Source organism: Eurosta solidaginis, chromosome 2 (genome assembly GCF_040869045.1).
Source record: "Eurosta solidaginis isolate ZX-2024a chromosome 2, ASM4086904v1, whole genome shotgun sequence".
Lineage (NCBI taxonomy): Eukaryota > Metazoa > Arthropoda > Insecta > Diptera > Tephritidae > Eurosta > Eurosta solidaginis.
The window spans coordinates 54,170,730-54,188,950 of record NC_090320.1 but is presented as its reverse complement, the minus strand read 5'-3'; the positions used below and the strand labels follow the sequence as shown (position 1 = coordinate 54,188,950).

At 36.8% G+C, this 18,221-nt stretch overlaps 2 protein-coding genes across 4 annotated transcripts; one reads left to right on the top strand and one right to left on the bottom strand.

The window, feature by feature from the left end:
* Positions 1-10,058: 10,058 nt before the first annotated feature.
* LOC137242134 (uncharacterized) lies at positions 10,059-16,787 on the top strand. 3 transcript variants are annotated; one of them, XM_067769501.1, is made up of 4 exons: positions 10,059-10,265; positions 10,310-10,808; positions 16,329-16,422; positions 16,477-16,787. In XM_067769501.1, the coding sequence occupies exons 1-4, from the start codon at positions 10,194-10,196 to the stop codon at positions 16,523-16,525; spliced, it is 714 nt and encodes a 237-aa protein (XP_067625602.1). In that variant the 5' UTR covers positions 10,059-10,193; the 3' UTR covers positions 16,526-16,787. The 3 variants fall into 3 exon arrangements, with proteins under 3 accessions (XP_067625602.1, XP_067625604.1, XP_067625603.1); XM_067769502.1 differs by having other exon boundaries at positions 10,061-10,265; positions 10,319-10,808; positions 16,477-16,674; XM_067769503.1 differs by lacking the exon at positions 16,329-16,422 and having other exon boundaries at positions 16,477-16,555.
* LOC137242133 (TBC1 domain family member 20) lies at positions 12,762-15,249 on the bottom strand. The gene is made up of 4 exons (XM_067769500.1): positions 14,802-15,249; positions 13,950-14,731; positions 13,664-13,773; positions 12,762-13,582 (listed from the first exon to the last, which is right to left on the bottom strand). The coding sequence occupies exons 1-4, from the start codon at positions 14,884-14,886 to the stop codon at positions 13,375-13,377; spliced, it is 1,185 nt and encodes a 394-aa protein (XP_067625601.1). The 5' UTR covers positions 14,887-15,249; the 3' UTR covers positions 12,762-13,374.
* Positions 16,788-18,221: the final 1,434 nt, after the last annotated feature.

Here is an 18,221-nt window from a genome sequence, read left to right as displayed (position 1 = left end):
TTCTCAACGCCACTGTATTATAATTGTATTGAAATAGTCCACCCGACAGCTAGTTAATGATCACCACTTTGTTGTCTTTAAGCAGTGCTATTGTTATGATTTTAGGTGATTCGTCATAATCGATTGGTGGTCACGATTGGCAGCGCCTATTTATTCATCGTATTCTCTATGACTCTCAATGCTTTCACTATTCATTGTACAAATGTGTACATATATGTGAAGAACTGAGTACCATGCGCCGGCTTGAGGGTACTTTATTTTTATAAAAATTTGCTCCAGTATCGACACATTATGGAGGTCGCTGAACTCCTTGGTAATGTGTTCTTTAGGGCGTATCAGAATTAGTGTTGCAAATAGAGATGAAGATATAAAACAAGAAATATATGTTATGAGTCGCTTTTTTCAAATTTGTCTTCTTAAGTCCACTTGCAAAACGGTAAGTTGACTCACAATTTTTTTAACCAATTTTTTAAATTAACTCTCAGCTGAAAGAATAACTTGCCTTTTTGCAAATGGGCATTAACTTTTAGATATTTTGGAAAAAAAAAATATTTTGCAGAACCTTGGAAGGCTACTCAATAATTTACTTCAATTTTTTTTTTTTTTTTTAATTGAAATTTTGTGAATTTTTGGAAAAATGTGAGTATGAATAACTTCTTTCTTTTTTGCAGAATCCTTGGAATCTTGATAAGCTACTGAAAAGTGATTTTTGATTTTTTTGATATAAATTTTTTTTACTTTTTGAAAACTTTTTTTGTTTTCAAGGGATCGCTAGTAGAACGATGGAAACGATTATGCTATTGGATTTAATTTTTTTTTTTTTTGAAATTCTAAGTTTGCTGCTTTTAGAAAAATTGTCTTTATCAGGAAGGTGTATAACACGATCCCGAATAACAAAATCCCGAAAATACATAATCCCCACACGAACAAATCTCGAATATTCGTAATACCGACAGGACCAAATCCCGACATATAATCCGGACAACATGTAAATTTGGAAATCGTACATGATGTCATGTCAGATCTTTGCACATCAATAATTATCCAACACCGGCTACGCGATCAACAGTATTTCTGCGCAGAACAACGTTCTGCGTAAGCAGCCGGCGGACGCGCTTCAAAAAAATAACCCTTAGCTGCTCCCACACCGGCCATGCGATCCACAGTATTGCTGCGCAGAAAACTTTTCGGCTGCGCTATTTCTGGATTGTGTCTTGTCGGGATTTCTGAAAATTTTCGGGATTTCGCATGTCAGGACTATGAGGAACTCTCGAACATTTGAAGAACTGATGAGACAGTATTTTATTTTTACTTTCTATTGACATTTTTAATTTATTTAAAAATTCTCAATTTTTGATACAAGTTTGAAAAACTTTATTTTCCTTTGAGAAACTCTTTAACTGTTAAAAAGTTACTCAGAAAGTTTTTTTTCCTTTGCAAAATGTGAATATTTAGCTTTGCATATTTTTCCTCTTTTCAGGAACTCTAGAATTACAGCAAAGCTTTTCAGAAACAATTTTTTTTATTTTTTTTTAGGTTTTTTTTTTTTTTGTTTTTGACTTTTGGAAATTTTGAATATTTGTCGTAGTTTTGCAGATTTTTATTTACTCTTCAAGCACTTTAGAACTTTTGCAAAGTTATTCAGAAAATTTTTTTTATTTTTTAAAAACTTCGCTTATTTTTTCAAAATTTGTTGTCCTTTTCAGTTCGAATTTTTTTACTTTTTTTTGCATATATGTAATACTCCTATATTGCTACAAAAGGCTAGGTACATTCCCAAACATCAGAGTGCCGATATATTACTGTTTAAACGTTTTTGTTGTATTCTGTATTCAAATGTACCTAAATTTCAATTTTTTTTGTCGCACTTATGCTGCTACAATCACAAAAATTTTATAGGCTGTCTTGTTTTGATTTCGAATTCAAAATACATTGCGAGCATTTTACGAATTACATATATGGTTTTTTGGAAAAATTTATATTTTGCGCAATTATTCAGAACTTTTTGGTCCTTCTCAAAAACTTTAGAAATTTAAAAAAGCTGCTCAAAGTAATAAAAAGAATGAATAATAATTTGTTTTTTTTTTTTCAGCAAAAAATAAAATAGGTGGCGTAATTTCGCAGAACTAATTTTCTTATTCTGAGGAGACCTGAAACTATTGAAATGCTAATTTAAACAGTTTTGAAATTTTTTTCCTAATTTTTTTACTTTTAGATATATGCGTTTATGCGGCTATTTAGCAGAACTTTTTCCTACTTTGAAAATCTCTAGAGCTATTGAAAGATATTTTGGCAGTTTTAATTTTTTTTAATATCTTATATAAAAAGGACGCATCCCTTGAAGCTTGTTCTGTAGACGTTCCAATTAGACGGGGCAAGAATAAGAGAAGGCGAGGGGTGCACATAATCGACCAAGCGGGAAAGGCGTGGCTTCAAGCGCGGGGTTGTAAGGTGTCGAAGATTATGTGCAGGTCTTATAACCTTAAACTAACAAAGTTGCTTCTATCATTAAAAAGAGAGGACTATAGACTCATGACGAGTATTCTGACAGGACACTGCCTTCTGGCATCACATGCCTTTAAATTAGGCTTCATCAGTGATAGCAAATGTAGAAAGTGCGGGTTGGAGGATGAAACGATCGAGCACATTTTGTGCTCGTGCCCTGCGTTTGCCAGACTAAGACTCCAGCTATTAGAAGGGATATAGCTGTCCGATCTAGAAGCAGCAAGTGGCTTAAGTCCTAGAAAGCTTCTAGTATTTGCCAAGAGGTCTTAGCTTTTGATAGGGTTTTTCAGTTTGGCCGTTAAAAACGAACTTCTGGTAACACTAAGGACTCATTCAGTATATGTGAGGTCCTAATGGACCGGCCAGTTCAACCTAACCTAACCTTATCTCTTATGGCTCTAATTGAAACACCCTGTAAAAACACAAAGTTTTTTACTACTATAACTGATGTATTTTGAACTTTTAAGAATTTTGTATTGTTGTAAGAATAATAAGCATTAGCACCTTACAAAAGTACGTCACTCGAAAAAATCGAATGTAACAGGTATCAAATTTTTCCTTCCATATTGACGATCATCAGAAGCTATAGTAAGTGAAATTCTTGGGTGGTATGTTCAACTTTTTTCATGATACGCTCTAATACACATACATATTTTTGTTTTGATATGATCTTAGACACTCATGTTTATTATTCTCTTGTTCCTCTTCTACACCAAAATAGCACCGTTTGTTTGTCATCATAGCAAATTATTTTATGCGTACAAATCCAACGACCTATTCAACAGTCGCACACAATTAATTCGATTGCATAAAGCGTTTTAGCATAAATCGTTCTTTAAAAGTAGGTGCAACAAGTTGTGACTGTTGTCAGGAGCCATGTTACCAAATGTGTACCATAGAGTAAACCTCATTCAAATTTTAAGAAATGTCGTCTAGCGGAGGACTTGTAGTCGACTAAACTCACAACCATCCTTTTCACAAGATAGAGGAAATCGTAGACGACAACGCGCTATAGACTACCAATCTTCATACTTGCTTACGCTAACGCGACTACGACCACAGTACAGAGCCCCCAAAAGGTACTCAAAGCTCACTGTTAACATAATACCAGTAATTTAGGGATATTTTCAAGCTAACCAAAGTCATGGACAGCGAAAAGTGCTACTTCGAATCAAGGGGCATATCTAGGGAAAATTAAAATCCTATCCGAGAATAAATAACGTCCTATCTAGCGACGAAATAGTTCAGGGACTGGAGGGAGAAGTCTGCTGAAATTGGGCTCACTAAGGCTCATCGATCAATAGTGATTGGGGTTTGACGGACCATTGTTCCAACGAAGACCATGCTGTACGTCTCAATATACTGAAAACGACTCTTGACGTATCTGCATGAAGGATGAGGAGGAAAAACCCTCGAGACCTTTCATGCTTGACCATCTACTTTTTCTTAAGTTTTCCTGAAGGACTTTTCGATGTCGGTATTATTCGAAACTATATCGTCGACGGCTATCCAAGGAGCTATACATTACGTCACCGTTATTTTATGTGGTATCATACCGGACCTTAATGTTATCCAAGTGAGCTTTCCTTGCTGGGTTGGCTAACACTCAACATAATCTAACCTAACCTTCTTACTCAAAGGTCTTGGAAGACAACATGAGCGCACAACTTTTTTTGTATACCAAAGGCAAGTCCAACGACATTGAAATGGATCGAAGTAGTTATATACATATAGACAGCCTTGGAATACAAGAAGTATTTCGGAGTCTATCTAGACATTACCGGTCTTTCAACAATGTCTCGAAATTGGTCATCACAAATGGTTTTAATTCTGTTCTTGTTAAGTTGCAGGAAGATTACTTCGTAATGGTCGTAATAAAAGCCAATGAAATAAATGAATTAAGCAACACCTCACCTGTGAACGATGGTCATCAATCAACTACTCAAGCAGTTCTCTGAAGGATCGTCGAACTCACGGCATAACCAGGCTATGCTACGGGGAAATATATGGAACCGGCTGACTTTTCAGATGGGCTTTGAAACCGTGCTATTTGGCCTAAAATCACCACATCTAGGTGTTTCAGAGGAGGAATGGCATCCTTACCTGCTTTCCCACTTTAAAGAAATCGATGAGTACCCGAGACGAGATCGAAAATTTACATTCGTTGCGTGCTTCTAAGGCTATGATTTCAGAAAGTGTACACACTGAAGTGTAGAATACACCTAGTTAAACAATTACTGTGTCGTGCTTGTGATGCCAACTCTTTCACCTTGTTCATGCATTTTAGACAAAGTGAGCAACTCTCAAGCTCGATACGATCTCAAACTCGTTCGGAGCTATGGCTCATTGAATTAAACGAGTGAGCTTCACTGATGCTTCTCTGACTTGATGATGATATGCCGCCCTTTCCTACATCCAACTCCAGTGTTGTGCTTCCTTGCATAACGTGTCTCATCTGAGGCTCTTAAAATCAATCAATCCTTTTTTTTTAAGTTAGCAAGCGGCAGATCACAAGCGGCACAACAAGCCAATAAAAATATATTCTGAAATAAAGATCGTTTCAACATAGACCACGATAAATTGCAACACCAGCGGGATAGGGGGCTTAGAATATACCCGCGGCAGGTATGCCTGTCGTAAGAGGCCAATAAAAACCCAAATTGATTCAAGGGGTTGCCAGCACAATATATATGTAGTTTCTCCAACCCAATTGTCAACCTCACCTATCCGTGGCGAATCCTATATATTTAGCGGGCGAGGCTGTGGCGACCCCAAGTTCCATGGACTAGAAAGTTTCATGTGGTCGTACCAAATCGTACGCGATGGTGCTTGTTACCCGAACGTACCGGATCTGCATCCGGCAAAGTCCTTAACGCTACAACAACAACAACGAGGAATTGCAAAACTGTTAAAATTGACAACGATAACAACTGGGTTTATTTTGTCGATTTTTGGGGTTGACAAAAGCTAGTAAATAACAGAATTGTTAAAATTATTTTTAAGCTAATTTACCGCTGGCAAATGTTGTTAAAAAAATCAGGTGAATAGAAAATTGTTAAAATTATTGTTAAGCTAATTAACCGCTGTCAAATGTAGTTAAAAAAGTTAGTGAATAAAACTACTAAAGTAAACTGCCGTCCTCAGTTATCGGTGTCATATTTTTGCAACCCATCGTTGGTTCAAAACCAGTGTGCCGACCCAAAGCTTGTTAATTTTTATACTCAGCGTGCTTTGCACACAAAGTATATTAGCCTTGATTGGATAACGGTTGGTTGTACAGGTATAAAGGAATCGAGATAGATATAGACTTCCATATATCAAAATCGTCAGTATCGAAAAAAAATTTATTGAGCCATGTCCGTCCGTCTGTCTGTCAGTCCGTTAACACGATCATTTGAGTAAATATAGTGATATCTTCACCAAATTTAGTTCACGAGCTTATCTAGACCCAGAATATATTGAAAATGAGCGGAATCGGATGATAACCACGCCCACTTTTTATATATATAACATTTTGGAAAACACAAAAAACCTGATTATTTAGTAAATAATATACCTAGGATGTTGAAATTTGACGTCTGAACTGATATTGAGACTTGATAAAAATTTGAAAATTTTTTTTAAATGGGCGTGGCACCGCCTACTTGTTATAAAATAAATTTTACAAATATTATTAATCATAAATCTAAAATCGTTAAACCTATCGTAACAAAATTCGGCAGAGAGAAAAAAAGCGGATGCTTTGAAGAAAAATTAACGAAATCGGTTAAGGACCACTCCCACTTTTATATAAAAGATTTTTAAAAGGGTCGTGGACGAATAAAATAAGCTATATCTTTTCAAAAAAAGAGCTTTTATCAATGGTATTTCATTTCCCAAGTGGATTTATAACAAGAAATAGGAAAAACTTCATTCAAATATTAAAAAATGAGCGTGGCACCGCCCCTTTTATGACTAAGCAATTTTCTATGTTTCGAGAGCCATAACTCGAAGAAAAATTAACGGATCGTAATAATATTGGGTACACAAATTTTATAATAAGTGACGTCAGCTTTATTTGCTTCGGAATAACTGGCGCCAATTAGAAGCACCAATGGAATTGAAGTTGTCCCTGCCAACTTGGTGGAGGTCTCCAGCTTTCTCGGTATCCAAGTAGAAGTTAATAGAAATACAAACTTTCTGATTTCTAAAAATTAAGCAGGTTAAATTTAAACAAGTAAGGAAGGCTAAGTTCGGGTGTAACCGAACATTACATACTCCGTTGAGAGCTATAGTGACAAAATAATGGAAAATAACCATGTAGGAAAATGAACCTAGGGTAACTCTGGAATGTGTTTGTATGACATTTGTATCAAATGGAAGGTATTAAAGAGTATTTTAAGAGTGGGCCATAGTTCTATAGGTGGACGCCATTTAGGGATATCGCCATAAAGGTGGACCAGGGCTGACTCTAGAATTTGTTTGTACGATATGGGTATCAAATGAAAGGTGTTAATGAGTATTTTAAAAGGTCGTGGGCTTAGTTCTATAGGTGGGAGCCTTTTCGAGATATCGCCATAAAGGTGGACCAGGGGTGAGTCTTGAATATTATTGTACGATATGGGTATCAAATTAAAGATGTTAATGAGTATTTTAAAGGGAGTGGGCCTTAGTTCTATAGGGGGCGCCTTTTCGAGATATCGTTATAAAGGTGGACCAGGGTTGACTCTAGAATGCGTTTATACAATATGGGTATCAAACGAAAGGTGATAATGAGTATTTTAAAATGAGTGGGCCTTAGTTCTATAGGTGGACGCCTTTTCGAGATATCGCCATAAAGGTGGACCAGGGGTGACTCTGCAATGTGTTTGTACGATATGGGTATCAAATTAAAGGTATTAATGAGGGTTTTAAAGGGAGTGGTGGTAGTTGTATATGGGAAGGCGTTTTCGAGATATCGACCAAAATGTGGACCAGGGTGGCCCAGAACATCATTTGTCGGGTACCGCTAATTTATTTATATATGTAATACCACGGACAGTATTCCTGCCAAGATTACAAGGGCTTTTGATTTCGCCCTACAGAACTTTTTCATTTTCTTCTACTTAATGTGATAGGTGTCAAACCCATTTTACAAAGTTTTTTCTAAAGTTATATTTTGCGTCAATAAACCAATCCAATTACCATGTTTCATCCCTTTTTTCGTATTTGGTGTAGAATTATGCATTTTTTTCATTTTCGATATCGAAAAAGTGGCCGTGGGCATAGTCGGATTTCGGCCCTTTTTTATACCAATACAAAGTGAGTTCAGATAAGTACGTGAACTAAGCTTAGTAAAGATATATCGATTTTTTCTCAAGTTATCGTGTTAACGGTCGAGCGGAAGGACAGACGGCCGACTGTGTATAAAAACTGGGCGTGGCTTCAACCGATTTCGCCCTTTTTCACAGAAAACAGTTATCGTCCTAGAGCCTAAGCCCCTACCAAATTTCAGAAGTATTAGTATATTTTTGTTCGACTTATGGCATTAAAAGTATCCTAGACAAATTAAATGAAAAAGGGCGGAGCCACGCCCATTTTGAAATTTTCTCTTATTTTTGTATTTTGTTGCACCATATCATTACTGGAGTTGAATGTTGACATAATTTACTTATATACTGTAAAGATATTAAATTTTTTGTTAAAATTTGACTTAAAAAAAATATTTTTTTAAGTGGGCGTGGTCGTTCTCCGATTTTGAAAATTTTTATTAAGCATACATATAGTAATAGAAGTAACTTTCCTGCCAAATTTCATCATGATATCTTCAACGACTGCTAAATTACACCTTGCAAAACTTTTAAATTACCTTCTTTTAAAAGTAGGCGGTGCCACGCCTATTGTCCAAAATTTTACTAATTTTCTATTCTGCGTCATAAGTTCAACTCACCTACCAAGTTTCATCGCTTAATCCGTCTTTGGTAATGAATTATCGCACTTTTTCTGTTTTCCGAAATTTTCGATATCGAAAAAGTGGGCGTGATTATAGTCCGATATCGTTCATTTTAAATAGCGATCTGAGATGAGTGCCCAGAAACCTACGTACCAAATTTCATTAAGATACCTCAAAATTTACTCAAGTTATCGTGTTAACGGACGGACGGACGTGGTTCAATCAAATTTTTTTTCGATACTGATGATTTTGTTATATGGAAGTCTATATCTATCTCGATTCCTTTATACCTGTACAACCAACAGTTACTGAGTATAAAAATTTATGAAAAATTTATGAGTTTAACCCGTCATGTCACGTTAACTCTCTCTGAGTTATAAATTTAACTTTCCGTTCTGCAAGTGGACCTAAGCTGGTATTATTTTCGCTGTTAATCGTGGTTCCCAAATATACGAAGTCCTTCACGATTTTGAATCCCTCAAGAGTGACGAATTGGTCCACTTACAACACAAGCCGCCCGCCAGCGATGCCATCGAATCGAGAAAAATATAAAATGAAATTGTATCAATTTTCTCATATTTTTTCTTAGGTATTTCTTAAATATAATTTTTTCTTACATAAAAATCTGTGTAATAAGCACTATTTTTGTTAAAAATTTGTTTACATAACATTTTTGTATTATTTAGTATACAAAATTACGCTCAGACAAACATACAAGTCAAAATTGTGTCATGCGAACACACACGGTTAATGGTGCCATACCACAACGCTAACGCGGGATTCAAGGGGTTGTGCAGCGCAATATATAGCTTCTCCAACCCAATTGTCAACCTCACCTTCGAGCGGCGAATCCCGTTTCACTAACAGACGAGGCTCTGGCGACCCCAAGCTCCTCATGGAACTTGGGGGTGGGGAGGGAGGGATGGCCTGAAGGTTTAATGTGGCCATATAAATCGTTCCCGAGATGGTCGGGCCAGCACCTTAATGGTGCTGTGTTACCGGAGCGTATCGGATCTGTATCCGACAAAGGACCATCACATCGATAACGCTCCCCAAAGCCTTCGGGGAGTAACCTAATCGCTACAACAACAACAACGCTAACGCCATAATTGTTTGAAACATGTTTCAAGGACCAATTAATGGTGCCTTATAACCATAAAACCATAACCAGATAAAACATCTCATCGAACCTACCTTATGGAAATCAATGTAATCGATTAATGGTGTCATACCATAACGCTAACGCCATAACCATACCATAGCCAACCAATTGGTTTTTTGGTTTCTCGCCCTATCCATAACCAAAAATATTTGAGTTGGTGAATTTAATAACTTTTTGGAGATTTTATTCATTGTTTTGGATACGTTATGACTAAGGCACTTATTTTTTGTGGAATATGTTTGTAATTTTATGCGTTTTCTTCATTTTTATGAAATGTTCACGATTTTTAGGTTAAGGCACCATTAATCGATCATACTAGAGATGATAATGGATATGGGTATGGGTACGACTATGGCGTTTGGGTCACAGAAAGTTTAATTTGCCCTTAAAATACCCAATAGTAAAATCGCTGATAAAAAATGTTGCCCATCACTAACCGCCTCGCACCGGTTACAAATTGACTTCCCGTAGTTTGTACGCCGTCAAATATTTGTGAACGGCAAATGTGTTTTATATTGGCAAGCAACTCAGCTGTTTCGTCAAACAAACATTCTATTTTAGCTCGCAATTTGTAAACAAATTCTTTGCTTCTTTTGCAAAAGAAACGACGAAAATATGTCTCTCGGCTATACATTTTTGGGCTGCCCATTTTTATTAAACATCGATAACAAGGAAATTCTGCATGAGGTGAGCCATGTCCTCTTTAAATACAAATTTATATTAAAACTTAGTGTTTTCAGATACTCAATTATTCCGTTGATGTGCTTCTTGGCAATAGCGATGAAAATCAAATGGAAAAGCACTGTCATAAATATGGCTTCCAAAATGTACACGATTTTATGTTGGTGACACGCAAAATAGCTAGCGTCTACAAAGCGCACTATGAAACTGATAATTCCACAGAGGCGGACTTGCTTTCTGAATTTTGTAATTTAAGTCCGGAATTCCAGCGTTTAGTCTCGGTAGTATATCAGGCGCGCAAACCGGAAATAGGAAAATATATGTTGCAGCTTCATAATGCCCAAGAGCATTCATTGGTTTTGTCGTTCGATTACGATGCTCGTGTTGTACTGGGTGATAGTAGCTTTGCACAAAATTTTCGTGAAATCGTACGAATTTATTTTAATTGTTGTGATGCAAACGGAAAACTGAAAAAGCTGCATTTTGAAATGAGTCCCGATAAAGTAAATGAATTTATAAATGCTTTAGAAGCAGCTCTGGAGAAAGAAGGTAATAAAACGAATGTAGATGAATCTTAATTGTTAGTAGTTTGATTAATTAGTAGCCAAAACCTTTAAACCAAGTCAACTAAATTTAGAAGACTGTTTAAATATGAACTTTGCAATATCTAGTAATTTTTTTTTATATCGACTTGAACTATCCGAAATTTCTACAAAGTGTTTTGCCTGGTTGTTAATGTTTAATGATGTAGACACTCCCCGAAAAGTTTGGATACCGTTATGTTGCTGTTGTAGCAGTGGGAAGCGTTATCAGTTTTTATGGTCGTTTTAGGCAGGAAGGTACTTGCCGTCTATTCAGAGGGTTTTGTAGCGGAACCCTATCAAGGAGATTCCACCGCAAATTTTATATTTTCCAACCCAATTGTCAGCCTCACCTTCCCGTGGCTAATCAAATTTCAATAGCAGGCAAGGCTATGCCGAACTCAAGTTCGTCTTGGAACCAGAGAGTGGGGGTGGGATGGCCTAGTAGTTCAATGTTCCTCAATGTTAGATCATTGACGAGATGGTCGAGCTTGTACTTTAATATTGCTTTTACCGGAACGTACCGGATCTAAATCCGGCAAACGATAACTCCCCTTAGAGGACTTTGATAACAATTTGTGAGTGGCTTTCATATTGGTTATGCACTCTTTTTAACACAACAGCAGTGGGGGGAGGATGCAATATAAAATCGAGGGATCCTATGAATATTTGTTTTATATGCTTACATAGTAAGTCACCAAGACAACCCGGACGGAACATGGGCAGAAGTATAGAAACTTATATGATTTGGCCATATCGACTGCTGAAAATTTGATGGAGGAACGCCCTATCTCAGAATATTTTCATGAACGCTCTACCAAAGTCAAATTATATTATGTTCACATAGGACGCTTTTAAAACAAAGTTTCAAAGAAGGAACACGGCCAGTTGTGTCCACATATGCATATCTAAAAGTATTCTGGATTAAGCAATAGCCAATCGGTATTGTTGTTGTTGCATTGACAGTGCTTCACCTCATTCAATAGGTGCGACCACTCACAAATCCCCCAGCGGGTTAGGGGGTTAGAATATACCCGGGGTAGGTATGCCTGTCATAAGAGGTGACTAAAATACCGGATTCAAGGGGTTTGTGTAGCGCAGCCCTTTCAGGTTGCCAGCGCAATACATGGCTTCTTCAAACCCAATTGTCAACCTCACCTATCCGTGGCGAATCCTGTTTCATTAACAAACGAGGCTCTGGCGACCCCGAACTCCTCATGGATCTAGGTGTGGAAGGGCGGTAAGGCCTTAAGGCTTATCGCTCAACAACAACAACCACTCACAAATTATCATCAAAGCCATCTAACGGGAGTCCAAGGAAACTAGTAGGTTCACCAGGTTGCTATCACAGGCGTAGGTTCTACATTTCACAAATGAAACGATGGTTGGCATCATGTGCGGGCACATCGGTATTCAAATGTTTCGTCGACGGAGGCGTCTATCCAAAATGGCAGTGTTAAACTTAAGTAAATTTCAACTGTATCTTAAACAAGCACTGAAAACCTGGGCCGTGACATTTAAAATACCGGGCAGCGAGCTCTTTTTGGGGTAAATGTGGGGTCACAATACCATCTTACAATAATTGAACTACCGCAGAATTGGTCTTTCTCGGGAAGAGTTGCCTAAGCTAACACTCTTGTATGTTACTCAGAAGGTTAGTGGCCTACCACAAGACTTCTCCACATACAACAACACACATTGGCGGGGCCGACTAGGATGATTAAGGGCAACACTAATGTAACTGTAGCAACGATATATCATTCCTCCGATTGTTCTTCAAATAAGGTGGCACAGTGAGACCTCAAACATTCAGATTTTGCAACAAAATTATTCTATCCCATGTCTGGTGAATACACAACCTGAATAACTAGTGTGCACCTACCTCATCTGCAAGTAATTTAACCTGTTACAAGCTTATCAGTTTTTTTGAAATCTAACATTTCACATTTGGTTTATTAAATTCATATATATATATATTTGATTAAAATTTACACTGCAACATATTTTTGCAATATATATATATTAGATTCTTATTAAGAGATATCTTATGTACTTTTAATGAATGAATGTGCGCAGACACAGCTTTAACATGGCCACTGTGTCATTTAGTGCAACTTAAAATTAAAAATTTCAAATTACGGTACCTAATCACAACAAAGCTATTCATGAACAACAAATACAATTCATAACAATAGTCTTATCAATACACTACATTTATATATGAAATAAATATGCAATATAAAACCAAAATATATAAAATTACCCTTAAAATAACATCTTAGTAGAAGCAATATAAACTTGACGTAGAACCAATACTTACTTATAGTATGTACTTAGTAAAATGTAGTGTCAATTTTGAGTATGAATGACTAAGATATATGTGTGTATGTATGTATGTAAATAGTTATTATTTTAATTGCAGTTATATTTTTATGCATTTAACAATATCAAAAGCCAATCATCCAATTCCAAAGTGGTGTGGTAGCATATCTCAAAACATGCTTTTGGCTCGGTTGCTGCATATAAATGCTTACTCAACTAACACCCGCTGCTAGATATTGGTTTTTGTAATAGTATGCACAAATTCCAACCAAAATAGAGAATGCTGTTGTTACTAACATAGATTTTGGTGTTAACATTTGTGGTAACCATTTAGCCAAATTGTTATTTGCACGAGCGTTGCGAGCAATTTGCTTTCTACGTTCTTGAATACGTTTCTCTTCTAGTTGTCTTTGAAGTTTTCTGAAAATAATATATAACAAAAAATTGTTATAAGTACCATATAAAAGTCTTTTCATAGGCTGAAAAAAAACTAATATTTACTCTTTCCGCAATAGTTCCTCGACATGTTTCTCAATAACAGTTAACGAATATTTATCGTACAAAACACTTGATGTTTTTAACAGCTCTTCGAATGGTAGATCATCAGGCAGCTAGAAATGAAAGATTTATACAAGTTGAAATCATTGAATTTACAATAAGTTTAGTCAATCTTCAACAAATTTTGGAACAAAATGTTATTCAATCGTTTTCTAAGATAGGGCTTTCTCGAATGGCCAGCCGAGATACGGCTACCTTTCTGTTATAAGCTGACGGTTAGATTATTCACCTTGGACAAAATACAATGAACCGAAGCCATATCGCAGTCAACTTGTAATATTTCCTCAGCTCTATATAATAAAATAGCAGCAGTTACAAATATTGGCATGTAAATTGGCGATGCCAAAAAATAATCATATAAACGCACAACATCCTTATACGAATTCAAACTATGTCCAAACCATGTAAGATACCAAGGCAACGCAAATAACGTGCCCACTGCAGATTGTTCTAAAAATTTAAATAATTGCGGATTTTCAAAATATATTAATGGCCAAATAAACATCAAACGTTTCTGCGTTGCATCCATTGTTTCTTGCATACATTCTGAGAAATGATTAGTTGATAATTCCTCCATCACGGCAAATGCTACTACTTCTCCAACGACTAGCAAAAATGTTACCGCCACATCATGATAGCCTTGATAATAACGTAGATTTGGATATTTATTAATTACGCGTAATATTAAAACTGTGAGCTGGTCTTGCAGCGCTATACGTTGTTCATAAGGAATGCCAGGGGGAAAACGCTTAAGCGATCTATTAACATCAAGCACCACTTGTTGGTATTCAGCATGATTTTGCAAATCACTTAGACTTGGGGCAGGTCCCAAATTAGATGTGTCCACTCCAGCTAATTGTGGCCACAATATCCGTCGCAGCTCATCTGTGACTAGTCCGTGGTCGTTGCGCGCTATTTCTTGTAGCTTTTCCAATGGTATGATACTTTTGTGTTCCTCTAGCAACTGTTCTATTTGCAAGCGCTTTTGCTGTTCCTCATTACTTTCGGGAACTACATATATTGAAAATTATTAGAATAAGACAGAAGTTGAGCCTTTGGTAGTTATATGTACAATACATACTTTTCTCAAAACACAATTCCTGTGGTTGATCTATATTTATTTCGTTTTGTTCCGAAGTCCCGTCATATGTTTGGGTCGGCATCATGCTTTTTGATGTCTTTGATAGTCGCTAATCCTATAAATATTATATGCAGAAGTAATATTCGACACAAAAATTTATTCCACCGCAAACATGACGAATGCAAAATACAAGATTTTTATTGGCTAATTGTGCAAAGGTGTTTGCTAACTATCGATAACATAGGAAATATGCAATTCTATATCGATTATCTTTGCTGGAGCAAATAAACTTCCAAAAAGGTCGGAAGACGCGTTTTGACCTTATATAGAAAAGCGGCCATTGAAATTCTATCAAAAGATGTAAGCAAAGAATCGAAAGATGAACAAAATCGGTAACACATCTGCCTAATAACCTTCCACTATCAGTTCACCCATCTATCGACTTTTTGTTGGCTTCAGAAAATGGTACATTTGTGTGCTGTCAACTGCCAAATGTGCGGCATTTCCATTTTTAAATTTAATGCACTATTCATAGGACCCCGCGAGACTCAATGATTTTTATCAACACAAAAATTTCAGTATGTACCAAACGATATCAAAATAACGCATGATGAAAATACAAGATGTAATCGTTTCTGACTAAATGGGCTTAGCTGATCCCAATTCGTAGTTTATGGCATTCTTAACCGTATTCCCTTCCGTTATTTGAAATTTGATGGTAAACACGTACTCTTTAGTTAAAATAAGAACGCAAGTTTGGACGTGAATTTTTTAAGTGACGCTGTTTTTACGTGTTTTCGTGGTTATTGAGTTTTAAAATCAACCAAAGGTATGTTAATTCATTGAGCTAGTGTTTTCTTTATACATTGAGGTATGTAATTATCAGAGTTTCTGTTTATTGCGAAAACTATTCACCCCTATTCTGCATTTCGATTACGTTCCCGTTCTACGCTCCGCTTTAATCGAAGTTTGGTATTCTGCATTACAACGGAATCGTAAAGAGAAGAGGAAGAACAAATGATTTTTCGAAATCAGCTGTTCGTACGGTATGTGTGAACATTGGAACAAAATAAAATAAAGAAAATTTGTAAAAAACACTGAAAAACGTTTATATTTTATTATCCACGACATTTTGTACAAAAAAAAGCAAATATTATATTATTAATATTATTAAATAAAGCAATATATTGCCGCAGTGTTATATTTTTTTGAGTGAAGTGCTTTCATAATTGTGTGTTTTTGTCGTTCTTTTGACCAATTCCCTGCCATGGCCACCAAGTTTTGTTAAAACGGATTCCTGCACGAATATAGTTGACATTTTGTGAATTTTATGGATGCTAATTTCATTGCACTAGACTAAAATACTTTATAAAGGTTTATTTATTCTTTCCGCAAGGATTGTTTACGTTTTCACTTCACCTTCCTCTACGTCGACAGCTTGCTTTGGCATATAACTGGACCCAACGAACAGACACAAATTATAGCTGTCTATTATAATGGAATCAATAGCCGCGGCATTATTTATAGAGTTGGAAAACAACGCATACGAAAATTTCCAGGCGAGAATGGAAAGGCAAATGTTGCGAGATTTGTGTAATCCATTTGAGATGAGTGACGAATTGTACGAATTTGAACTTAAAAGTGGTAAAGTTTAATGACTTATTTTCTTATTTAGGTTCAAAAAAACTTTTGACTTAACAAGGATGCTTTCAAGTATGTGTTAGATACTTTTCCGGGGCAAATACGTACAAGGACTTCGACATCGACATGGTGTTTTTGACCTGGAAACATAAAAAACAATCATCATCAAGCTTTCTACGTTTCTTAACAAGTTTTACTTACATTTTTGTTAAAATTCTGTTATAAATTAATAAAAAACTAAAAAGAAAATATTTTTCCGCCAACTAATTTGCAACTTAGAAAAACGGAACTACGATCGAAATGCAGAATACGCAAAATCGAACGATTCGAAGTTGGATCGAAAGAGATTGGAACACAGAATACCAAAATTGCCAAATCGAAAGAATTCCAATCCAAGTCGAAATGCAGAATTGGGCTGATTATCATTTTTAACTTAGTGGGATGTATGTGTCCCATCACTATTCATGATGGGCACAAAGTGTCCCAGTCAGGACTGAACATGTCCATTTCTTATAAATATATTAGACTGTGTTGATATTATTATTTACTTCTGTATACGATCCGTGATCGAATGCCGTTTTTAACACGCTTTTATTAGCTTGGCCTGTATCTATGTATGTAACGGAATCTTTGAGCTTAATTTTCACCGGTTTCTAGAAGTCTGATTAATTTGAAACTTTGCATACGTATCAAGGACCGATGAAAATGAATTAATGTGATGGTGTGGTGACATAAGGTCAACGGCCATAAGGTCAGTTAGCCTTATTACCACTTTAAATGGCCATAAGCTTGATTGAAAATTTGCACACGTATCAAGGCTCGATGACAATGCATTAATGTGATGGTGTGGTGACATAAGGTCAACGGCCATAAGGTTGTTGTTGTTGTAGCAATGCTTCGCCCCACCTAATAGCCGCGACCGATCACAAATTGTCATCAATATCCTCTAACGGGAGTCCAACAGGGGTGGACCATAAGGAAAGGGGTGTTAGGGGCGTTGGTTCCACATTACAATTAAAGAGATGGTTGGTGTCATGTGGGACACATTGCAAGCGGGGCATACATTTTGTATGTCGGGGTTGATTCTGGATAGGTAAGAGTTTAACCTGTTACAGTATCCAGAACGAAGTTGAGCAAGAGTGACACGCGTTTCCCTGGGGAGTATGCGTTCCTCTTCCGCGAGTTTTGGATACTTTTCTTTAAGTACTGGATTCACCGGGCAATTCCGGGCATAAAGGTCCGTGCCTGTTTATGGAGTTCACCAAGGACCTGCTTGTATTTTTTCGCTTCATACGGCTGTGTTCTCAGGTGCCGTATTTCCTCAAAATGCTTACTGAGATGACTCCTTAAGCCCCTAGGCGGTGCTGGTTCATCAATCAGATGTCTGTTGGGGTGCTCAGGTTTCTGGGTATTCAGCAGGAACTGTTTGGTCAGCATCTCATTTCTCTCCCTGATGGGGAGTATTCTCGCCTCATTATGCAGATGGTGTTCTGGGGACATAAGAAGACAGCCCGTGGCGATTCTGAGAGCAGTATTCTGGCAGGCCTGTAGTTTCTTCCAGTGGGTAATTTTTAGGATTGGCGACCATATGGGTGACGCGTAGCACGTAATCGGCTGGCTAATTGGTTTGTATGTAGTCATGAGCGTTTCCTTATCTTTTCCCCAAGTACTGCCAGCGAGGGATTTGAGGATTTTGTTACGGCTCTGAATTCTCGGAACAATTGCGGTTGCGTGCTCACCAAAATGTAGATCCTGATCAAACGTCACACCCAGGATTTT